This window comes from Pavona decussata, unplaced genomic scaffold (assembly GCF_977016875.1).
Source record: "Pavona decussata unplaced genomic scaffold, jaPavDecu1.1 SCAFFOLD_29, whole genome shotgun sequence".
NCBI lineage: Eukaryota > Metazoa > Cnidaria > Anthozoa > Scleractinia > Agariciidae > Pavona > Pavona decussata.
Genome location: NW_028145452.1, coordinates 1180993 through 1207438, shown reverse-complemented (window position 1 = coordinate 1207438; position 26446 = coordinate 1180993). Strand labels below are relative to the sequence as shown.

Here is a 26446-nt window from a genome sequence, read left to right as displayed (position 1 = left end):
ACTTGATAAAATGACATTCACTTCCATTCGGGTTTTTCAAATTAAATTACCAGAACATCTCCTCGCAGTACCAGTCCTCCCTCAATGGTTATGCATACTCGCTCCATGTCTGATGTCACGTGACTGAAATACAATAAACAGTATGATGAGAAATGGGTTTGCCATCAGTCACAACATACTACAAACTTGCTTGCGGCTAAAATTACAATGATTAAATTAAGGCCAGTGTTAAGGTCCATTGGCCCTGTTCCTCAATTAAGGACGAAGCCTAGTTTTGTTGCTCCGCATACGTTCTGCGCATCTCGAGATACTCGGGTTTCCTTTGGGTGGTGCCTACTCATATAGGGATATTTTGCGTGGTTTAAAACTATACGGAGAAAGCAGAACTTAGTAAGTGCTCTTGGTATCCAAAAAGAAAATTGAGGGTAACCATGCATTTTTCAGAGATAATAAAGTTTTAATTTGAAAAAAAAAAAAAAAACGCCACACATTGCTCTGCATTTTACTGCTCTTTAGAATAATTGTTGTTTACAGTCGAACCTGTATTAAGCGGCACCATATTAAGCGGTCAGTTGTCAAAGTCCCGAAAATTACTTCCCTTATTTACTGTCATCCTGACCTGTATTAAACGGTCACCTCTATTAAGCGGTCGCGGTCACCTAAAACTAAGTCCCAACGAGCTGATTGCTATTGTCTTTACCTGTTTTAAACGGTCACTTTGTAAAAGGTAACAAATAGCGTGCCAGGCAATTGAGTTTCTAATGAGCTGTCATACCATTCTATCGCCGAACTTTCTTAACCAAGTAAGTGATTTTTTGAGTGCTTTGGTGCTAAAATTGTACACTAAGTTATCAAATGTTATATAAAAAGCCGTTTTTATTGTGTTTGACATGTATTCTGTGCAACCTGTATTAATCGGTTACTTAGCCATTCCCCGAGGGTGACCGCTTAAGACAGGTTTGACTGTAATTATCTCTAAAAAAAATGCATGGTCACCCCCAATTTTCTTTTTGGATTTCAATAGCCAATGCTGAGATCTGCTTTCCCCGCATAGTCATAAACCACACAAAAATACTTCCTTATTAGTAGGAACCGTCCTTTAGGCCGCTTTCCTTCCCCTACCTTTGATTTTCTAAACAAACAAACCATATTTAAAAATCCATTTTTTCTCTCATCATAGCAAGTTTAGTTATCAATCTTAAAGCCGCAAGTGCACGTGTCTGGTTTGATAACACGAGTTGATAACTACAAGTAAATTGGCCACCGTAAAGAGATGCCGCCAGTGGTGATGTTTCGAGTGTTAGCCCTTTGGCAGAGTGAATCAATGAATTGTGGGTCGTGTGTGGTTTGTATAGTGATCAGCAGAGCTACCCTATTGGTGGGAGGATAGCAACGTGGAAAACATGACTAAATCAGTCGAATGAAAAGCGTTGTTGATCCCGTGGGGATTAAGAGTGCCGATTTGGAAGATGAATTTTTGTTTTAAAGTTTTGTCCTTAAAGTTACAGGTTTTGTTAATTTTAAGGTTCTCAGTCTAGCGGCATCGACAATTTTTGTCTGAAATCCAAACATTTGAGACACTGCAGGGAGATATGTCAGTTACAAAATACTTACAACACCCCTGAGGTGTAGATAAGTTTCAGTCCTTCGTAAACTCGTAGGAATGGCTTGCAACCTAAACAGAACAAAACAGAATACAGTCAGTTCACAACACCTGCTAAAATCATCCGCAAAGATTCTCAAAGCATGACATTGTAAATGATAACATTATCATCAACCTGAAAAGAAATCGGGGAGGGGGGGGGGGGGGCGCTCTCCTATAGTCAGTTCAAAACATTTGCTACAGTCTTTACACTATCAACATTCCCAAAACATGACACTGTAAGTGATAAGATTATCATTAAACTGAAAAGAAATCATGGGTGGGGGGGGGGGGGGTGTGTGGAGGCGCTCCCCTATAGTCAGTTCACAACGTTTGCTACAGTCTTTACTCTATCAACATACTGAAAAGAAATCGTCGGAGGCGAGGGGGGGTGGGGGGTGTTTTCGAAGTTCTCTATATAAGCTACATATGTCCACCACACTGGGTATGTACACTACAGCATCTCAACGCAGATCAGAAAATCCTTAGCTTCTAGACGGATTTTGCATTGTCCTATGAGAAAATGGTTTACAAGTGAAATGAAAACAGGTCATTGGAAGGCAGACTATCCAATAACATCCTTACCGTCTCGTGTATCAAAACTAGGAATTCCATGAACAATAACATGATGAAGAAATATAGGACTGAAAAGGAAAATGAAAAGGCACTGCTTTTAATTGAGCAGCTCAGAAAAATAACAAAGGAATACCCTCTTTAACCCAGAACAGAGTAGGGAGCTTAAGCAACGACGACGGCAACGGCAACGAAAACGTCACCCGAAAACATATCTTTCTTTCATTTGTGCTACTTCGCGATTATTTCAACTCGCTCAACTTTACAAAAATGGCGAACTATCAAGTAACCAAATTGGTAGGAGTGGTGTACAAGTTAAGAAAAAAAATGAAAAATTCACCGTCGTGCGTTCACGTTCTCCACAAAACCTTAAATGTGGTCATTTCACGTTGTTGTTTTGCAGAGGACGGCAAAGAAATGTACCGAAAGTAAAACGCACGCACAGAGCGATTGTTTTTGCTCATTAAACCTATTGTTTTGCGGCGTTGTCGTTGCCGTCGCCGCCGTCGTTGCTTAAGCTCCCTAATATTAATTGGCTTCACACTAAAGCTTGTAAGTATAATCTAAGTGCACTTGAATCAAGTGCTTACTTGAAACTAACTTAGCTTGTAGTGTGAAGCCAACAATTGCAATTGAAGGGCTCAGTGAATGCCCGGACTATGGTGCATTAATTTTCTGGATCATTTTTGTTGTTTTTAGAATGTGGCCGTCAATTCCTTCAGGAAACATTGCTCCAAATGTTTTATCTGTTGCTTCATGCTTCGTTTGTAATAAAAACCTATAATTATGGGCAAGATTTCCCTTTTTAATCACAACACGAAGCGCAAACTGTGCGGCTAAAACACTGGAGCAACGTTTCTTAAAGGAATTGAAGGCCACGTTCAAAGAATCCAGTAAATTTGAGCTATTGTAAAACAACAAAATGGGATCTAAAAAGCACCAAAAAACCCGCAAAAAATGGAAAAACGTTCTTGTGTTGCTTCACATTTCACTCTGAACTTATCAGTTGATATAATCATGTCTGTTTGAGGACAAAATGGTTTTATTATGAAAAATCACAGAACAATAGAGTGGTTTTCAATCCAGTGTCGAAAGAAATTTCGCGTTTGGCTTGGTTTTGCATTGCTACGCTCTGTGATTGGTAAGCAAAACTCGCGCCACTTTCTCAACCAATGGGAATCAAAACTAAAACCAATCGTGTTTTCGCCGCACGCGTTTTCCCGCGCTTGGCGCCAGTTACATGTATTTGCTTCGAATTCTGATTGGCTCGTTGTGTTGTTTACATCTGTTGCGATTGGCCAGAGTAATTACTTTGGTTTTGGTTTTACGACACTCAATAAAAACTGAAAAAAGACAAAATTTATTACATGAATGGACAATTGAAGGGCTTCCTGAAAAAGGGGAGTATGTCGCTTTTTTGGGGAAATTTTGTTGCTGTTTCTTTTCGCAGGATCTCGCTAAATCTTTACATACGGACTTGTTTTGACATTAATTGTTCTGTGATTTTTTTCGCTTTTTTTTTTTCAATTTTTTGACCCCGTTTTTCTAGAAATGGAAGCAAAAAACAGCGAAAAAATCACAGAATGAAAGTCTTCATGTCAAACAAAGTCCATATGTAAAAATTTAGTGAGATCCTGCGAAAAAATCAAAATGTCACCAACAAAGAGATATTATGACTGAATAGACAATGCCCATGCCTATTAATGTTGTGAAGACATTGATTCATAAAAAGCAGAAACTACAGTAAAGATTGCTAGATCATCACAAAGGAGACAATGTCAATTAATTTTCTAACTTAAAACGTCAGAAAAGTAGACAATAAAGACTTATTAGAACTCAAATTTAATGACTTACTCTGTGTTAAGTTTAACTTTTCCATCAAGGTAATCACTGAAATAATGTACATATCTACATATGGAAAAAAAAAAAACAAAGATTATCAGTATTGAAATCAATACTAAAAATAACATTAAATGTTGTGGAACAAAAAAGTCATTTTCTTGATATGACAAATATATCTCATCCATTTAAAATTAATTAAAAAACAACTAATTAATTAACATATTCATAATAATAATAATAATAATAATAATAATAATAATAAATTAATAATAAATTAATAAAAACTACTTATATAGCGCTTATCCAGTCCTGTTCTAAGCGCTTTACAAAGATGAAAAGAATTCATATCTGTTTAAAATAATTCACAAAAAGATGAGTCTTAAGTTTACGTTTAAAAAGATTTAAATTGTCACAAGAATGGATGTCAACAGGTAGTTTGTTCCAGAGTTCTGGGGCCGAAACAGCAAAAGCTTTGGAGCCATAACCAAATAACTAATTAAATTAATTAAATATAAATAACTACAAATGTCCTTACATGTTGCTACTGTCTACTGGTTGCTACATTCACATTTACATCTACTGGCTACAAAAATGCAGCCTAAGACCCTTCTAAAATTTGCAAACGGATGTTTCCTTTCTAAGGTAGTTTGGTAATTCATTCCACCTGAGCCCCATAATCTGTAGCAAACAGAAATTTAATAATTATCAATTGACAATCTTGTTTCCTCTGACCTATGATATCAACACAAGATCAATCACACCAGGTCATAAAAATAAAAACTTGCTTCAGCTACTAGTACTAAAATAAATGCATGAAATGCATGTCAATATCAAGCCTTAAAACATTTTAGCAAACCTTCTCTGTGATGGCTGTGTCACTCCTCCTAAGCTGTCGTCATAGAACCTTTTCATGGCGAACCAATCAAGTGCTGCCTGAGGACTGATGATAGATATAATAAAATGGATTAATATGATGCAGATTCCACTGGTAGGTAAAGTCCCACACAAGACACAAAGGGCCCTTATATCCACAGGTTAACCAGGTTTCTATGGCATGAAGTTCACAACTAGGAGTATTAATATTCCCCCCCGGATGGGACGCTAGTCCATCACAGGATGCCCAGCACAAAGTGACTAGGAGTACCCCCCCTCCCCTCCCCCTGGATGGGATGCTAGTCCATCACAGGATACCCAGCATGAAGTGACTAGGAGTATCTAACATCCAATGCATTGAGCTATACCTCAAATACACTGTTCTACTGAAGATAAGATAGGCATCTCCATATTATGGGACTAATGGTCACTGCTTTCTGTCCATTTACAATCTTAACCGGCCCACCCAGCCTCAAACCTGACTCCCATCAAACACTTCCAGCTATGTCCACTGTACACTAAACAACCAATGACCTGCAGTGCAGTGATGAAACCATGATTAAACCGTGAAACTCTTACCTTGAACATATCTTGCTGAAGTGCATGTAGGCTGCAATGACAACACCTGTTCTTCCCTTACCCCCCTGAAACAAATAGAAAAAATTAATATTACACAACTCATACATGCTGCTGACTGGAGTGGCAAGTGATGGCCTTAGCTAGTGGCTGCCTTGGTGAGAGAAAGACATGTATTCAAAACCGAAGAACTATGTTTGCTCTACAACCGGTCTTTTCTTGATTTGAAATAAATGTGGTGGTATATTTCAAGCCTGGTGAATGAATGAGAATGATGTATTATTCTAGAAAGTGACACAGGCATACTCGGAAAAAAGAAATCCGAGTGCTCCTATCAGGAGTCCAACCTAAGACCTTCTGATTACTAGTTCGGATGCTCTACCGCTGAGCTAGTTTAATGGCCTTAGCTCCCATGAGTCTCTTGGGAGCTCAGTGGTACAGCATCCGAACTAGTAATCGGAAGGTCTTAGGTTCGATTCCTGATAGGAGCACTCGGATTTTTTTCAGAGTATGCCTGTGTCACTCACTGATTATAATACATAATTCTCATTGGTCTTCTCTTTATTCCCTTTGTCCCCAAGGAAGAAACTATCTTCATCAGGGCTGTCTTGAGTCATGTGATGTTCCAATCAATCAATCAATCAGGTAAGTTACTTCCTCTTTTTATAAAAATTGAGAGAGTTATTGAAAAAATGAAGTGATGAAGCCTGAAAAAGAGAATACGAGTGTAACATTATAAAGCTTTTAATAATAATGTAACCGAAAGGCATCTTGCAGAACCGGCCAAGATGCAATGACACTCATGCTCACATAAACTACAGACAACAAATATATATTTTGCAAAGGCGAACAAGCATTTCAATGTGCAAACTAACAACTGATAAGCAAACAATTAATGACAAACATCAACGCAGCAAGAAAACTGACATGTCAAGGGTCACAGTCGTTTGATGTACATCAATGTTCTTTTATCAGATGCACTCAGTTGTATGAGGTACTGCTTTGAATAACAATTCTGTTGATAACTATTGCTCTTTCAAGACTATGTTCATTCAATGAATAACAGAACAAATAAACAAATGAATAAACCAACCTTGCAATGAACAACTACTACGTGGAGAGGGTCAGTCTTGAGCCAGGAATCAATTGATTTAATTATGCTATGACAGAAGGCACAAAAGAAAGTTAAAAATGTTATAATTATTATAACATGTTTTATCATTTTAAAGGCTGCTTAAGCAGGGAGCTTAATATTAACTGTGTTCCTACAGATCATAATAATCTGCATTATTATACAACAAAAAGCAGCATATGATTATACACATATATATCTTATATCTTACCTACACAGTCTTTCTAGTGGTGGAGCTAAATGATCAGGCCAACCAAAATCTAAAACCTGCACCAAAATAAGAGATAATCAATGGACTGCTAAAACTATGCTTCTATGCTGGGAAAAAATATATTAGACCAAACTTGATAAGATATGGCGGCTATATGCCCCACTGGAGGTGAAGAAGATGAGTGAGGGGGTGAGTCACTCAGTTGTTTTGTCAACAAATTTCCCAGTCTCCTGTACAGGTCATCAAATCTCCTAGATAAAAGGGACAATAAAAGGGAGGCTTTAATTTTCAAATTATATTATAAACTGTGTAAGACTTTTTCCCAACATCCACAAAACTTCCAGTTTTGAGGCCCTGCCACGGTAAATTCCGACAAGCGATATAACCCAAAAAGTGGCGACAGCGCATGAAATAAATTCGTGACAAAAGACAACTTTTCCCGACAAAACTCCGACAGTGACAATAAGGCCGAGAATTAATGACAAAGAACGGTGATTTCATATGTTTTTACACTAATTTTAGTGTGATGTAAAGGCCAACAAGGGGAAAGTTTGACCAATAAAAATAAAGACAATTAATTTTCTCTAAATTCTAGCAGACCTTTTCACAAGGTAAGCGTGTGTGGGTCTGAGGTGATAAAGAACCTCGGCTCGCGATCTATTTTCCGCACCACACACCGTTTTTCCTAACCTTAAATTCCAACAAGGACAAACTATTTTGATTCATTAAATTTCCGACAGCGACATGAAGCACTGACAAAACACCGACACGGGACATTTTAAAATTCAGACAAGCCACACGGACTCCCCCCCCCCCCCCCCCCCCTCCTGGCAGGGCCTCAGTTTTCAAGTTCATGTTATGGTTCCTGCCTGAGCACTTTCACACATTTTTCACCCAATCTGTTACAGGCTGATATTTACAGAAACTGAAGGTTAAGTTAGGGGCCAATTTTATTTTTTGTTGGGCCCCCGACCCTGATAGCTCCAATTCAAACCCAGAAAGGAGGGGGGGGGGGGGGGGGTAGTGGGTAGTGGATTGATGATGTGGGGTTGGAGGTTGGCATCTCTGATTTAGCGAGTACATGACGATGATGATGATGATGATGATGATGATCTGGACGAACAGGCAACAGACATGTCTGTTTTACATTATTTTGCTGGGAAATAGGACTGGATTTCAGCTTATAAATGTTTTGATGGCTGCCACTATCAGTCCATTAATTTTGTTGGTCCCACCCTTTTTATGATTGTAAACAGGATGAAGTGAATGAATGAACTTGAGATAGACACCAAGGGCGGTCACTGCCAGAGACATCCCTAGTGGTTCTTTTACATCCCACTAGAGTGATCAGTGAAGGTGCTGTGAGATGGGACCTATGGTTTTTCGTCCTTGTCCAAGAAGACTAGAAAGTCTAACCATTTGCAAATGTCAGAGCAAAGGCAGCAATTTCTCCTCAGTTATTTTAAGACCCTGAGTGTTGGTCTGGACTTGAAATAACACCCACATCTACCGCTCTTATGTCTGGTATCCAAGCAATTGAGCTAACCAGTCAGCAGCTGGTAATTAAAAGTCCTTTCCAAAAACATTCTCACCTGGAATTTTGTTTTTTACAATGATTTGTTATGACATTTTGAACTTTAATCTCAAATGGAAACCAAGCTACTGACCTGATGATTAAGTTTGGATATATCATATCTTCTCTCTGATAAATTAAACACCTGAAAAAAAAAAAAAAAAAACATTGAACTACATGAAAAACAGCTCTTTAATTGATCCACAATTCTCCAAAATCAAAGCTGATCAATTGTGGTGAAAAGTCATCAAAACCCTGACATTTCAGCCTTCGTACTGACAGTGAAAATGCTCTTACCATATACTTGTCTTGATGATTTGTCTGCAGCATTTTTGCCACTTCTCTAAGGTTATTTCTGTAGGTAGTCTCCAGACCAGACCCAGGGAATGACATTGCTACATCACATGAGAAGAAATAAAAAACCATTAATGCTTGAAAGTGAGAAAGTACTGAATTTAAATAGTTGCCACTTTAAAATAACCCCTTTAAATAGTAATTTGATTAGACCTTGGGACAAAAGAATCTTTGGTTATCTTACATCTGGAAATTTCAGTGACACTCTGTTAGTGCAACAGCAGTGAAAACAGGACAACTTGAAAGAAAGGAAACAACAAGTGTTGAAGACAAGTGTTGAAGTAGTTCATTCAATATTTATCAAAGAGGTTTCTGTATTCATAATTTTATGTCACTGGATAGAACAAAATCCTGACAAGGACAATATGACTTCTGCAATTCACCTATGTGATGGTTACTTTGATAATAACCATGGCCAACGTTCTCTCCCCCCTCCCTCCCCCACAAGCCTAGCAATAGCTACCTGGTGGCACTTGAGTCTGAAAATGTCCCCTGCACAAAGCTCTATGAATGGAATTGACATTTTGAGCTCTGAAAAGGGGGACTTCACCAGGTCCCACCAAAAATTCTATGGATTACTACTTCTTCCCACCCCACCCCACCCCACCACCCCCCCCCCCCCCCCACCTGCACCACTACCACAAGAAACAAGGTAAACAACTCTTGACAACTTAACTGAGTTGCATCTGGAATTATATCAAACAGCCAACTGCACTACACAAGGAATTGGCTACAACCGCACCTGAATATCGCATCAATGCAATGTTTAGAAGAAATTGGATTTTATGGAAAATGTCCATCTTTGAGAATTTTTTTTTTTTTTTAATAGGACAGGAACACACCTACTGGACTTATTTTTCAATGCCAGCTGCCCACAAATGTGACTTACCTATTATCCTATCTGTGATGTACGTCAAGTCAAGATCAAAATTTCCATCCACATGCCGCACTCTGTTTCTGCATAGTTAGATGAAACAAAAAAATGTAAATGCACTGATTATACAGACAGCGGATATGTACTACTTTAACTGAATAATTAGAAAGAAAAACGTATTGAAATCCCAACAGTCTGAGCAGGACCCAGGGTTGTCTAGAGCAACCAGAAAGTGGCTGTTTTTGCCAGCAACGACAATGAAGATGATGATGTCCAGCTAATCAGAATTATAAAATAACCAAAAACAACAGGCATGGGACACTTTCTTTAGTATGTAGGCAGGCAACTTGATGACAACCATAGCGACTTCCAGATTTCACATTTACAACATCCTGCCGCGGTCAGATTTACAAAACCTTCCTAAGCTACAGCTGTACATTGTGTAAGATCTTTCCTGTGTGTAAGTATTCTTTCTTGATGAAAGTCTGTTGTTGGAGTACACTGTTAGCAGAGGTTGATCTTTCTGGTACATGTAAGTCTTTTAGCATACGTGGGCGAAGTCGTTCACATCTCTAGTATTTTATGTAGTCAGCTTGTTTACTTCCCCGAGAGAAACCTCTGCCACAAGCCATATTTTATATAGTTGGCTTGTTTACTTCCCTGTGATATACGTACTAGAGACACGAACAACTTTGTACATGCTAAAAGACTACTTACCAGAAAGAAACCTCTGTTAGCAGGGTATTGTTGGACTTACAATATTAATAGCTTATTGTTAAGAAGCAACACTTAAGACATAGCTTAACTAATAAGAGGGCTGAATCTTGTCCCTGAACACTAAACCATGTTGCCATCATGAGGTTAACAGAGATCAAAGGCTCCTGTGAGCCAACTCGTGAATGCAGATGACACATAGTAATTGAAATTTAGACGGCTACGGAAACTTCCTTGAAAGCTAAAAGAAATTATATCTTTGCCCGATTATGTAACGAAAAATAACCATTCTTGTACTATAAAAATGATTGTCAAATTATTCTCTTCAGATTGAATAAGCCGATCATTCTGATGCGCCGATTAAAAAAAATCACGTGTTTTTTTTATTCAAAGTTCATAGAAGCACGCCATGTGCAGCTACGTCATGCAAATTTGTGTCCCCGATAGTCCGGGGCTACTGGATTTTGCGATCGGGCTAGTGGATTCTAACCATCACTTGCGCGATGGGCAAGTGAAGTTTTTTTGGGAATTAAAATTACAAAATTACTGTAGGGCAAGCCGATCTCACAAAGGAAAATCTGTTCAACAAAGTATCGCATTACATTTCATGCCCGACGTAAATGCGTGATATTTTTCCTTTGGAATTCAGTCCACGCAATCCTCAAGTAAAAATAATGAACTATGACAAGCTCTTGCTAAATAAGAATTATTTATCGACCGCGTCCTTTTGCTTTCCCATAAATTACCAGTTGTAAATTTCGAAAATGAAACATTTTTTCCCTTTGAAACCTCTATGAGCACTGACAAGATCTTAAAGTGTTCATTTCACCAGAAATTTGCATAATTTTGTTTACGACGTCAATGATGCGTGACATGGCACGTTCCGCTTTCGCGTGAAAACTGAGAAATTAAATTATTTTTTAATTAATTAAAATTATTTCTAAATTAAATTATTTTTAATTCTTAAAAGATACCGCACTTCGTAGAAAAAACGAAAAAATCCTAATAACTTTGCTCAGATTCAACGAAAAATCTCCATTCTTACACTAAAATGATTGTCAAATTATTCTCTACAGAATGAATGAGAGAATTCTGACACGTCGTGAAAAAAATTTTCACGTTTTTGTTTTTCACTAATTGAGTTTACGACCCGGGACTTTCTGAAAAACTGAAAAAACTTATAACTTTGCTCAGATTGAACGAAAAATCTTCATTCTTGCACTAAATGATCGTCAAATTATTCTCTACATATTGAATAAGAATTTCCTGATGCGCCGTGAACAACAAATGTTCGCGTGTTTTTTTCCACTAATTGAATTTAAAACTCATTCACTGCGCACGCCCGAAAGTTAACGACAAAACCGACCGACCGACCGATCGACCAACCAACCAAGTCCACAGTCAGCTATCCCTATAACTCGTTCATTGCGCTACGCGCATTCACGAGTTAAAAATGCACAATAAGCATTTACTGAATAAAAGTTACCAGTAATAAATTAATTACTCAAACATTTATTTTACGATAATCAAAATTCTCACGCAGTGATTGGCTCATAGCTATTCTCCATAAGAGTACAGACAATAAAAATGATGTCAGATGTAATGCACATGCTTTTTCAACAGAAAATAAAGCCAATTCTGCTTGCATTTTTTCCATGTTATTGTAAAAAACAAATCAATGGAAGCTTTCTATGGTCGATACTCTTATACACCATAAAATCATTGACGCCATAAGATGTTCAAAACTTGGCACTGAAACCACTCACCTGCAGCTTATGGTTCGATTTGAGTTTTGAACATTTTATGACATCATTTTATGCCGCCTTCCACGAGTATGCGTTGGATATGAGATGATAGATAGCCAACGAGGCACTTAGCACTAAGTTAGCTACATGTTTAATCATCTCACCCCCAACAAGCACAAGTGGAATAGTTGTTTTATTAAACAATCAAGAAATATTGCTACATCTTGCTGACTTCACTATTAAAGAACAACAAGAAGACAATAATTGTCTGAAATTATTTAATGGTCCCTATTTCTCAAGCATGGTATAATGGCTCATATACCATGGCCACTAAGCCAATCAAAACCCTGGAATTGCATTATACAATGATTCAGTTTTTAATAAAAGAGTATAGACCATAGAAAACTGCCATCAATTTTGTTCTACATTAGGACGTAGTTTGACAAATTCTACAACTATCTGACACTGACGTACTACTAATCCTGCCTGATCAGTTACCTTGATACTCGGTGTCGCACGTGGTGACAGATATTTGACACAAAATTTTTTGGTGATGATGGCAATCGCTTTCTACTAAGTTCATCATCAGGTAATGTCTGCAAACAAAACAAAGAGATGTAATTAGGTACTAAATATATTAAATTTTAGTTTAATTTTCAAAACATGCAAACATGCTCCAAAAAATTATTAGTAATGTTATTATCATTACAGTCAATCTGCATTGATCACATGTGACCAGTGTTTTTGAAATTTGCATGTCTCAGTTTCGAACATGGCCAGGGAGACTTCAGAGATCCTATAGAAATTTCCCTAGTTTATTTTCAATCAATTGAGAAACTAGAATATATATATATATAAAGCTACTAACAGTATAAAGCTATAATGTTTTCATTATATTACAGCTTTAAGTATTTCAAAAACAATTATTGTTTCCCAAGTAATTTGAACTTTTTTTTTCAGTTAATGCCTCTTTTTCAGAGAGATTTCTAGAGAAATCTTCAAGATTCCATCCAAATGTAGGACTTAGCAAAAAAAAATTGGAATCAATGTTTATTTCATTCTCGGAAGTACTGGTCATGCCTAGCGTAGACTGACTGTAAAATTATTCAATTCTAAATTGCCTGTATCTCTGTTCTGGGTGTAATGTCATGTGTCACGCTTTCATATATCATGTGAGTTTAATAGCCAATGAGAAGCATTTATTTCCATGTGCTCGCGCGGACATTTTTGAAAGTTTGTCTGACCGGCCTTCGCGGCATTAAAAGAGTTTTACTTATTAACTCTGTAAGTCCTTTATTTGATCTCCTCTTAAACCGTTTCTTAACACTGGGGTGGTGATAACATTTTTACCTTGAATTTACTGTTTGTTGAGTTTGCTGATCCTTGCCTTGAGAACTGACCCTTGACCTACGTGCAAAAGAGCAACAACAGAGTTCAGAAAGTTCTAATATCAAGCAGTTTTTAATCTGGCTCCAGGCATTCAAAGGTTGATTTTGGTGGAAAAAAAATTTATGCAAATAATAGCGAGGTGTTCGATCTTGCAGTGCAATAAAGAAAAATTCCAAACTCTAAAACACGTGGACTACTGACAATTTTAAACTTACAGTCTAATTCTTCCCAGTTACATAGATGACATAAGCCCATCATGATTTCTTCAGTTCTAATTACCATCAAAATGTTCATTAAGCCAGCCTACATGAGGCATAACTATAGTGGGTCCTAAAATTGCAACCTGGTGAATATTATTTTCAACAATTGCAGTGAAATTTTGTCAGCAACTTGGTTTTAGAAATTTCTTCACATTTAAAGGAAAACATGGTACCCCATGCATGGTACATGTATCTATGATTTGGTTTACCAGCCTAGTGGCTTTTTATTTTTGGAATTTTTTTTAATTTAATGCATTTACAGACTGACATGTTTCCAGTGGGACTGTACATTAAAAGCTGCAAATTAAATAAACTAGAGTTTGGCGCTATACAGTCATGTAACTATCACGTTTGTTGATCAGTGAAATTCTGTAGTTTTTGTGTCTACGGCTTCTAGAGAAGCGTAGACACTATGTCATCGGGTTGAGTGAAAGAGTGAAAGAGTGTAAGAGTGTAAATGCCACAGGGATCCCAAATGGAATCCTATCGAAAGCCAACGCTAATCCTCGACCGACCGAGATCTAAGCGATTGTATTTCCGGATCAGGACAATGGCGACAATACGGTAAATGATGTTTTCCGATGTTGATTTGCTTTTTACAAATAGTTTACGTGATGATTTGAACCAGAATTCTGTAACTTCTGTAATTTTCATCGCAAACGTGCCCGAATTTACTGCGAGTGATCGCTTTGAACAAACACGGAGTGTCTTCAAATTTTACATGCGTGTTTGCACGCACGCAAAAAAAACTGAAAGTTTTTTTGCCTCTATAGCAAATGCATCGTTTATTTCAATAAAATGTTTTGTTGGAAAAGCTTTTTGTCGATTTTTGTGTCTTTGTCAATTCATACATGCGTTTGAGAAGCGCCAATGCGTAATCAAGGGCAATTTGCATAAGCGGGTTGAAATTTGATATGCCAAAGGTCTTCATCAACATGCCGTGAATTTTAGCAATTTTTGCGTTCAAGTGCGTTTTTCGGCAAATGATCAATAGGTAACCATATTATTTTACGTCAGAAAACATTTGTTTAATCATTCCAGTTTAATATACAGTTAATTTTGGAAGCCAACAATATTTATTTATCTACTGCGCATTTTAAACCGCTCTAGGAAAAAGTTAATTTATGCGAAAACTATGGAAACACGACAGGAGTCAAAGGGTTGAAGAATGATACTTGCCATTCATAAGTTCAGTATAGATTAATCAGGGGCACCCAACGACGGTTTTCTCTCAGATCCTTTGAGACGCTATTTTAGGCTATCTGGAGTGCCTTTAAAGCTCTGTAGGTTCATTTTAAGCTGCGCTATAATATTTTTATCTGTTCGGTCGTTCTAGGGGAACGGTATTGAGTCTTTTCGAAATTACTAGGGCATTCTTGTCCATTTCCCGAAAACCTTAGGTCTTATTTCCTTTCCAAAAATCTTAGCTGACCTTTTTCAGTACCCGAAACGACATTTTTGTCAATCCGAAAACACTAGGCCTTCAATTTCCCATATCACGAAAGTTCGAAGTGAAAATTCCCTTCAGAAAACTGCAGGGGATTAAGAACCTTCCGAACAGATAATTTACCGAAACGATCCATTGGGTGCCCCTGATTAATTAATAGTTTCTGTTGCATTTTATGCCTACGTTTCAGATTAGAACTTTGCTTTCAGTACTTTATGTTTAGAACTTTGCTGCATTGCTTTCAGTACAAAGTTGTGGTTCACGTTGTAAGATTATATAATACATTGTTTATGTTAGAATAAAGTGACAGTTCTCTTCATACAAAATGTTTGTGGTAAACGATACCAGCTTAATCTCAATCTCACCAGTATTCTGTGCAACATTTTTACAACCATTTTTTTATCTCTATCCTATTTCCACTCCTCCCTCTTCGTTTTCATTTCAGTGTTATTTCCATTTTCTTCAATTCTTTTTTATCACATTTCTATACCAGTACTGCAGTAGACACATGCAGTCTGAGACTGCCTATTTTTAATATTTTGATGTTTTAAAACCATTTTTTTATAAATTAAAGACCTGTGAGTGACTTTTTTTCAGTTATCTTGATACCAGAAATGAATTACATCCCTCTAAACCTTTTATTTAATAAATGTTTTCTTCTCTGTTTTGGAAAATTGGACCAAGTAACTTAGGAGGGAATTGAAAGGGTTAAAAACAATAATTGTGTGCTTACCATCCTTTCGCATTTGTCATGACAATGATAATTGCAACCTACAAACAAGCAAAAACTTGAAATTAACCAGTTGGTTACAAGTGCTTCCTTCTAAGAAGACTAAGACTAACAATGTGGCATTTTACAATACTGCAGTGAGTGTTAATGCAAATTTGATATCAACATTTAAATAATTATATTCATATCTTGACAGACAGCTCAAGTTCAACCACTTTTAAAAATAACAATAATAATCATAAATAGTAATAAAATAATAATTATTAATAATAAAAATGATGATAACGGTGATTTTTTTTAAATTAGAAATAATAGATCTCTTTATTAAAATATTCCAAGGAAAATTGATATTTACAAGTTAAAAGTAGAAAAAAGAATTTATAGTAAAAAACCTATTTACAATTCAATTGTGATTAAAAAAAGAATGTATTTTGAAGCACAACAGAGCCATTTTCAAGTACAATTTTTTTAAAAGATAATAATAATAAATTTAAAAAAAGAATAATAGTCATTCATATGACCAATCATACACTAAAATGAGAAAAATTCAGAAACCCCTATTAATCAAACCAATAATAGAGTATCTATAGCTGTTGAGTCTACCGAAGTCCTGCTTGACCCTTCTCTATTTCTAGATCCCTGATGATGATGATGATGGTGATGATAATAATAACAATAATTATGATTACTAACAATAATTATAAAATAATTTACATGTATTAACATCTGGGAAAACCAAAGGATAAGTCTTCTTAGAATGGCCACATATTGCATAGAGTGCTGTGAATCATGACCAGTAACATCTTCCCAACTAGATGCAAAACAGGATGCAAAAAGAGTAATATTGATGCCACTTGTGTTTGATGTATACAGGAAAGGTCATATTTGATTACACAGCTGTCAGATGAGGCCATTTGTAATTATAAAAGTTTGAGTATGATGTCACTTCCCCTGCTCAACATTAATTACTGTCGTAGCAAAAAACCCTCTTAAATAAAATTAAATAAATATGATTTTAACTTACACCTGAATTTTCATGATTTAATATCTCTGGGTTCTAATGTAAAGTTTAGCATAAACTTGCACATGAGATTTTAGGCAAATTATTAGAACACCATTAAATTTGAAATTTAACAGCTCACCAAACACATGTGAATTACCTTTAGTTTATATGACTGTCTACTTATTATTAATTTTATGCAATGCACTTCTATCAATAACTTCAATGGGAATTATGTTTTATTCAGTGAGTGGCACAGGCATACTCGGAAAAAGGAAATCTGAGCGCCCCTATCAGGAGTCGAACCTAAGACCTCCCGATTACTAATTTGGATGCTCTACCACTGAGCTACAGGAGACTTTTGGGAGCTAAGACCAGCTTAGCCTTCACCAGGCTTAAAATATAACGTCACATTTTATTCCAATAACGTAAATTAAACAGACTCTCAGTGTATCACTTTACACTGACATTCAAATTATTTACGTTTTTGACCATGAAAGTACATGTAACTACAGTAGTATATAAATCATAGCTTGGGAAAATTGAAGCAACCTTAAACAGGGAGGCATTATTTAAGTTGTCACCTTCGCATATTTTGCCTTCGCTATCAATTTCTTTGCCACAGAAGTCACATGGCTGAAGTAAGGCTAGCAGATCTGACTTGAACACATGATCACACAAGTGTTGATTTCTGTGAACCTACAATGCAAACAGAGTTCATATAAGCTTGTAAAACAAACAAAATAGAATTAAAATGTGCTACAAAAAGGAACAAACGTGTTGACCTTGTTGATTTGATTAAGCTCATACAGACGCCCAGGCAATAAAAAAATGATATGAACTTCAGACTAATGTTACCAAACATAACTATCATCTTTTGGTTTTTAGGACTGAACATTTGGATGATGAGGTTACAACTACCTTCAAGCTAGCTAAAATACTTGCTGCAAAACGCTGCAGAACTTTCAATGGCTGCTTTCTCTTGAATGCCAGCTTCAATTATGGCATGCAATAGGCACTCTGAACTTCAAAAATATGACAGAATTATCTAGCTACTAACATCCCCATGTTCAACAACCCATCATTTTATCACTGTCTTACACTGAAAGTTGATCCCTAAGAAATTTAATAGTCTTCAGGAATGCAACTTATAATACCAGCCATATTTCAACATCTATGTGTGTAACTTATCAGCACAGTTGATCTTGAGTAATCTACAAGATGTCACTTGGTTTCATCACAGTAGGTGATCATTTCTAATTCGTGGAGGGTAAATCAGTAAATGATACCACGAGGTTAAGATGTCATATATATATATATATCTCCCTGTTCCATTTTACCTTATTTCTATTGTGCTGTAACTATACTAAACTATATATATACATACTTTCTAATATAAAATTATTTTCATTTAAAATATTACACCCCTGAGGCAGACCTCATCAAGGGTCAGTCAGGTATGTTTTTTTTTTCCTTCTTCTTTTTTTTTCCATTGTAGTTGCAAATTCTAATGACTAAATTAATTAAACCTGGATTAAACCCTGTTCTCTCCTAGAAAGGATATTCTTGACATTGTCTTCAACAAAAATGACCAACTCGGAATCCATTGTTTGCAAAAGTTTTATATTAACCCTTTAAGCCCTAACAGTGATCAGCATCAAATTTCTCCTTGTAATATCAATGCTTATTCAATCCCTGAGATCATGAGAATTAAAGATATGATCACCCAAGGTGAATTTTCTTGATATTTTAGATAACTTCTCTCCAATACACTACTTTAATTTATAAGAAAAGTATGGGGACAAGATAGGAGAATTTGGTCTTTGATATTAGGGGTTAAAAGGTTAACAGGTCTCGCTAGGGCCGAGAAAGAAGGCTTTTGTCATCCCCGTAAACTGGATTTTTCAAATTCACGGCCATGTTGATTTCATGCTAAAGGACTCAAATGTGCCGTTTTCAGAAGGAAAACAAACCTTTTTGAACAGTTCATTGAAAGAAAAACTTAAAAGAAGTATTCGACTGTTAAACAGTGGAAATTGGAGAGCTTACGGTGAATACACTGGCAGCCCAAGCTCACTATCCAATGATATGAACAGGAAAATCAATGTATACTGACTTCATGCGTTTTTATTACATCGGATGCCCTCAGGGCAGATCGCATCCAAAAATCGGTGACATTTCTTTTTTTTTCCTTGTAGTCACAAATTGCAATGAATAAATTAATTGAACCTGAATTAAACTCTGCTTTTTTCTGGAGGGGATATTTTTGTCCTCTTTTGTTCTCATATAATTATGTCTTCAACAAAAATGGCCTAATTAATCAGAATCATTTTCTACATGTGTCAGGAGGGAGGGGACGGAGTCTTACTACTAGTGTGATGTCACATACCCATGATATCTGGGCTGCAAAGATAGCTTCTTTCAGCAGCCATATTGTTTACATGTTTAAGACTCAAATATATGTATGCCATTTTCAGAAAGAAAACCCCCATAGGCATCTTGTCTTTTTTTTTTCTTCATTGTAGTCACAAATTGCAATGAATAAATTAATTGAAACATAAGCAAGCGAAAATTAAAGTTAATAGCCGACGTTTCGGCGTCATCGTGACACCATTCTCAAGGCAAAGTGGATAAATTAATGCGTAGATTTGATTTCTATACTTTACAATCTCTACAAATTAGCATATCAACAAAGGATCACAAGTTCTTCAGGTGAATACCTTTGCGCAAATCGAGTCTGTTTGCACATTTAGGGATGGTTTAAGTTTCCTTATGAAAAGCATCTCCTTAATTAGGCAATCAAATTTGTTAGAACATTTAGCTAGCACGTGAAATTGTTCTGAAAGACAACGAGGCACGTTCTGAATTAAATTCTGTTCTCTCCTGAAGGGGATATTTTTGTCCTCTATTGTTCTCAAATTGTCTTTAACAAAAACGAGTTGAAAAATGTTGTAACGATTTGAAATATGTTTTCAGGACGATTTACATGGTACTACATTTGCCTGCATGACAGGCGTTTTATGAGCCAAGCAGGGCGAACGCAACAGGAGTGCGAAGCGCGAGACAAGGGGAAGAAAAAAATAAAGCTTTATTTTTCTCTTCCCCTCGTCTTGTGCTTCGCGCTCGTGTCCCGCTCCGTGAGAAATATCGCGTTCACCCCGCTTGGCTCATAAAGGGCCTGTCATGCAGGCTAGTACTACGTTTGCTAAGGTACCACTGTCCAAAACCACACACAACTCTCGTAATTCAACAATGTCTACGCTTATGATTGTCATAGGATTTTAAAACAGTATTTCAAATTGCTACGACATTTTTAAACTCGTGAATGTCTGCTGTGATGGTTTCATAGGTCTGATTTACATGACATGATTTGTGTTGAAGTCGTGGCATGAGCTAGTAGCATGGGATAGTCATAAGCAAAAAACATACCGTCTAAATCGCCCTTTACAGACCTACAAATTAAACTTGAGCACTGCATAAAGCATTTAAGAGACTTATATGATTGAAACTCAAAAAATTTAAACTGTATCCAAGTTGTTTTTCACCTAAATCAAAAGCAAAAACGAAATAGGACTTGCGGAGAACTACCATGTGACATTGGACCGGGGGTGGGTGGGGGGGAGGTGTTACTCAATACCAGTCCACATTCAGCTGCATCCACCCTATTGCCCATTTGAAGTTCATAAAGGGACTGGGCCCAAGTTTACACATTGTTTAAATTGCGTCATATGTAGCGATGAACCCCATTGCAAGAACGATCGCACAAAAAGTAGTAAGTGTACCAAGTTTTGATGTGATCTTTCTTGCAATGGACTCGCATTTCTGATTAAATGAAAATTTAAAAACTCGTTTCCAGTCTCCATTTGAACATCAGAACGCGCAATAAATTCTAATCTAGATGCCAAAATCCCTACCCAATCCTAAACTTGGATCTTAATTTTTATTCCCAGGGACCTACTCCAGACATATATATATTGCCCTGGCGTTCCCTCAGCGTCCCCAAGCATTCCAGTTTAAAATGGAATGCAAAAGAGAATGCACTATTTATGAATCAATGAATTTTGGTACATAATATGGCGTCAAATTTTACAAAGGGTCACTTTTCAAAGAGATCAAATTTTGTTTTTAGTTTTTTCACTAATTTTTTCACTGCACGTATTGATATTTTTACGCATCATCTTTTGCTGTGTACCACTGGATTTTGTGGGCCTCAGGAACGCGTTCCCAAGAACATGTTCTCTTAGTGTTCCATTAGCATTCCCTGAGGTTACTTCTGTCTGGTACTGCATATCATAATAATTATAACAATACAATAATAATAATGATAATAATAATAATAATAATAATAATAATAATAATAATAATAATAATAATAATAATAAAAGTTGCAAAAAATGGTACACATATCAAGAACAGCTAATCCTTTAGTACCCCAGGACCAAGGATTGAACCCAATCCTAGAGGAACAAGTCAAGCATTTTATATTGATAATGATAATGATGATAATCATAACAATAATAGTAATAATAATAATAATAATAATAATAATAATAATAATAATAATAATAATAATAATAATAACAACAACATGATATTAAATGTGAATTAGGAAGAAACGAAGACTCGGAAAAAATCTGAGTCTAATTCACATTTCATAATAATAATAATAATAATGATAATAATAATAATAATAATAATAATAATAATTATAATAATTATAATAGTTTTTATTATTACATTTTATTAGTAGCAATAACTTCCACAGCCAGAAATGTTTTATTTATGTACATAAGAACTTTACTTTAGGATTAGGGGTTTTCACTATAGTCAAAGGGTTATGCCCATGCGCCTCGTCACAATATTCAATGATTGCATAAAGCATACAGACATTTCTACTACTTTATAATAATAATAATAATAATGATAATAACATTTGATATTTGTATAGCACCACTTCCTGAAGTTCAGTGGTGCTTAACAATAGTGTAAAATGTAATTATGGGTTGAACAATGACTCATTGATATCACTACATGTAACTGTATGATTAAGTACCTTGTTGTATGGTAATGGGTTTAAATAAACACTGAGTCAGTCTCAGATCATTACTGTCATTATAAATAGTTGTTAGAAATGATTATAAAAAATTTTGCTTTCTATAACTTGAATGTGTGTATTTAGAAAAAAACACACACAATCCCAGTCTAATTCACATTTCATAATAATAATAATAATAATAATTATAATAATTATAATAGTTTTTATTATTACATGTTATTAGTAGCAATAACTTCCACAGCCAGAAATATTTTATTTATGTACATAAGTACTTTACTTAGGATTAGGGGTTTTCACTATAGTCAAAGGGTTATGCCAATGCGCCTCGTCACAATATTCAATGATTGCATAAAGCATACAGACATTTCTACTACTTTATAATAATAATAATAATAATGATAATAACATTTGATATTTGTATAGCACCACTTCCTGAAGTTCAGTGGTGCTTAACAATAGTGTAAAATGTAATTATGGGTTGAACAATGACTCATTGATATCACTAACTGTATGATTAAGTATCATGTTGTATGGTACTGGGTTTAAATAAACACTGAGTCTCAGATCATTGCTCTTATTATAAATACTTGTTAGAAATGATTATAAAAAATTTTGCTTTGTATAACTTGAATGTGTGTGTTTTGTTTTTTTGTGTTTTTGTTTTGGTTTTTTACAGAATCTTATATTGTAGCGTTCATCACATGACCACAGTGCAACTAATAAAATACTGCAGCACAAGGTCTTGGGGAAACGTGGAAACTATTACAGGTGTAGCTCTAATGTGTTTGCAGAGCTTAGATACAATTGCGAGGCTTAAATGTGGTTATGACTGAACAAGTTGAATCACAAATAAAACAGCTGCTTATTCAATGTTTGGCATCAAATCAACAAACTATATGGACATCACAATAAATAGCCTCACAACTGAAAAGACATGAATGCAATATTAACCATAATTAAAGAAGTATATTAGGCTGAAACCTGGAATAAAAATAAGCTACACTAAATATTAAACACAAATTCATATAGATTAGCTATGTTGGTGCCTTTTGCTTTGAAAAAGAATTCCTTTATAGGAAAATCTCATGTGCGTTTGCTGTACTTAATGTGAGACACTTCAACAGGGCAAGGCTCAAAATATTTTTCCTTGCTAACAATTAAGGACAAATTTATAAATAAATTTATTATAAAAATCAGTCAGACATCCATCCTTCTAGACTTTTCAGCTGACATGCATATGCACAATGTACATCACACGGCATTCTATCCAAGTTCAATTTAAAACCACAGAGCCATTAAGTTTACACGTAAGTAGTCAAGAGAGCTTGATACGGCAAAACAAAAGAAAGCAATATTGTCTGAGCACATTTTTTAGTTTATTCAGAGACTTCAGAAGATTTGGCATGTGGCGGATTTGAACGACTGACACTTATTTTCAACCACACGATGGGGTGATCTTTCATCCATTTTTGGGCACGTCATTTAACACTGTGAAAGGTTGAGCTTCATCAAACTATATAGCACTAATATGCATTTAACAGATAGCAAATATTATAAGCTGACGACGTCCAAGATTGTACATGTGGGGAATGACAATATCATTTTCGTTACCACTTTGTTAATCCTAATTATCACATAATTCACTTTTAAATTATATGTACCTCTTTTCAGATGCTTGTGCAGTTAACAAGGTGTTTAAAAATCGCTCTTTGGAAAGGATTAAGTTTCCTTATACACGGCATTGTAACACAAGTATTTGATCAAATAATAGGAAGCATTTATTCAATAAATATGTCATTCTTTCAGTTTATTTTGACCGCAAATTTCTAAACCAAAATAAATAACTCGAATTCATATGCTAATTAGGCATTTTAAAGCCGCATAAGTTGAAGTGATTTCGGGGTTAACTTAATTTACCTGAAGCAGAACTGAAAGAAGCCCAATACAAAGAAATCGTCAATAAATTACATCGCTTAATTCGATCCGTAGGCGAAAACATCTTCCCTCTTGACATTCATTAGGTATTAAAAAATCTTTAAAAATAATAATAATCGCATTGAATCCTGTGCAAATGCAGGTTTAAAAGAGTTCTTTGGATTCCATGTGAAGCTTAAATATGAGGCCGAAGTTTTGTATTGGAACTTGGCTGACAATTGCGGTGGCGGCCAAATATTTCCAAGGTTATAAGTTTATTAGCTTACGTGAAAAAATATTTTTCACGAAAAAAAATTCGGACGGACAGCCATTTCACACGACGATGACAGACCAATTCTAAAACGTGAATACATCCTTACTGCTTTAATTACCAAAACAAATGGCACAGAGAGCTAGTACAAGTTTCTATTGTGTCCAAAAGCCCCTAAATCGATTGTCCTAGAAGTGGACCAAACTAACTGGATTTGTTTAGACAAATTCAGACCCCATACAGACTTTGAAGATGTCTACGAATTTGACGAATTTGCAGTAAGAAATTAGTGTCTGGGCGTCTAGCGTTCGAGTAGAGTTAAACGTGATGTCAATTTCTGCAGCAATAAAGCCTTCAGCTGTTTCAGCTCAGCTTCACAACCGCGGAAATGTCAATTATTTTGAACATGGTTGACCCGCTGTGAAGCTTCAAACAACGAGTATAGTAGGAACGGTGTATACAACTTATCTCGACAGTTCGACTGTCTGAGATTTCAAAACACCAAAAGTCACAAACCTGAGTAGCATGACTCCGCGGAATATCATCAGGTATTTCCTCATAATCATTCGAAGACTTGGATGAACGCACAGTAGCTGTCTTCGGCGAATGAAATTTCATCCAGTGGTCCTGAAGCTTTGTAGCGCCAGGAAAATCCACCAAACATGCTGGGCAAATGAAGCCTTCAAGAGAGGTAGCTCTAGCTATGTTCATTCCATTCAAAACTCTCCCAAATATCCGTTAAATTGAGTTCACATCGACGCCATAACATACACGCGTGTTTGTGAAAGGTGACACGGGCAAGAATCCACGGGCGCTGGGTTGATATGTCGCGGGTTAATAAATATTAATTAGTTATCAAAAAGATCAATGGCATTCCGCATAACAATCAGAACAATGTTGCCGGAAATACACCTTTTGGAGGTCGAAATTTTTCGAAGAAGTAATTTAAACTGATACGTATCAATGGTCTTACAAAATAACGGAATTAACTTTTTTCCGTGAAGTAATTCTTTTTGAATGGAGTACAGATCAATAGGATATCTTCACTGGACAAGTCATGGGCAAAACATGACAAGAAATTTTTGCGGCTTTGAATAATTTGCAAGGGTTCAGGAATTTTTACGAAAACAAAACATTCCCGGGAGAAAACGTTTTTGGTAAAACATTTCTCCAGTATAGAAAATAACGAATTATTTTACCTCTCAACATTCGAGATAAAGAGTTCGGAGAGAGCTTGCTCACTGACCGGGCTGTGATCAGAAATGCAATGAAAAAAACTCGACTGTATTGTTTTACTTTCAATTAATATGTATGCTTTGTTTGTCCGCAATTTGAGCATATCCTGGTACATCTAAAAAGGCATTTACCCGGCTACTGTTGGGGTAAAAAGTGACTTAAAACTGCCCATTCCTCAAGAACTGCTGCTCAATAACAACAAATATAACGCATCCCACCGAACTCGGCGGAGGAACTCGGTGGACAGCTTATCTCGAAGAGAGGTGAAACGTTTGCGGAACTTCGCACGCAAGGAACTGACGTTAATCACGTACCACTTCTGGCCCTTTCTTTTATCTTTCCTCCTACATATTAAATATAGAATGCAGTTTATAAACGCTACATGTACGCTACTTGTTTGCCATTATCACTTATGCTTACTGTTCAAAGGTTTTACCGTCTTTTCTCATTGTAGCTCTGGCCCTGCGGTAATAGTTGAAATATTGGCCCAAATAAGGGACCGTTCATTTTTTATGAGCATGGGGGGGCTGGTGGGATTTGGTTAATTGCCACTACGAAACTGTATGACCCCCCCCCCCCCTAGCATGCAATTTATTTCCACATGGCCCCCCCCCCCCCCCAAGCAGAAACTATTTTTTTCTGATGACCCCCCCCCCTTCCCCCCCAGAAACAAATCATACTCCTAACTTTAACAAAACGCTTATGTACTGTTTATATCAAAGATAAATTTAATTGTTACTGTGATTTCTTTACAGTACTATTAAAAAGTTACCGTTCTCTGCTTAGGTACAGATTTCTCTTGCTTAAAAAAACGTTTTATAGATAGCAACACGTTTACGGCTACGGCAAACCCTAAATTTCCATTTAGATTCTCAAAGGAACTATAAAAATTAATCAAGCAAATGGTTAACGTGAAATTACTCCCCTTCGAGTAGAAACAATTTTATTATTGTATTAAAATACACATACAGATCTGACTAACAAAATACGGATCGAAGCATACCAACCAACGATTACAAGTCATATTAAACAGA

The 26446-nt window shown here is 36.1% G+C and overlaps 1 protein-coding gene across 6 annotated transcripts in view; it reads right to left on the bottom strand.

Annotated features, from left to right (window-relative positions):
• LOC146484847 (tensin-3-like) overlaps positions 1-24969 on the bottom strand; it is a 70173-nt gene extending 45204 nt beyond the window's left edge. For 5 of the 6 annotated variants that reach the window (XM_085104311.1, XM_085104313.1, XM_085104312.1 and 2 more), the window contains exons 1-16: positions 24693-24969; positions 17520-17634; positions 15939-15976; positions 13460-13516; positions 12608-12705; positions 9666-9733; positions 8720-8817; positions 8517-8567; positions 6850-6905; positions 6600-6666; positions 5510-5574; positions 4914-4997; positions 4070-4123; positions 2228-2286; positions 1615-1675; positions 51-123 (exon numbers count right to left, since the gene is read on the bottom strand). In XM_085104311.1, coding sequence (XP_084960437.1) covers positions 51-123; positions 1615-1675; positions 2228-2286; positions 4070-4123; positions 4914-4997; positions 5510-5574; positions 6600-6666; positions 6850-6905; positions 8517-8567; positions 8720-8817; positions 9666-9733; positions 12608-12705; positions 13460-13516; positions 15939-15976; positions 17520-17634; positions 24693-24887 — 1239 coding nt within the window. In that variant the 5' untranslated portion in view covers positions 24888-24969. Of the gene's footprint in view, positions 1-50; positions 124-1614; positions 1676-2227; positions 2287-4069; positions 4124-4913; positions 4998-5509; positions 5575-6599; positions 6667-6849; positions 6906-8516; positions 8568-8719; positions 8818-9665; positions 9734-12607; positions 12706-13459; positions 13517-15938; positions 15977-17519; positions 17635-17856; positions 18006-24692 lie in introns of those variants that run through there. The other variant, XM_085104314.1, reaches the window with a different exon arrangement.
• Between the last annotated feature and the right edge of the window lie 1477 nt (positions 24970-26446).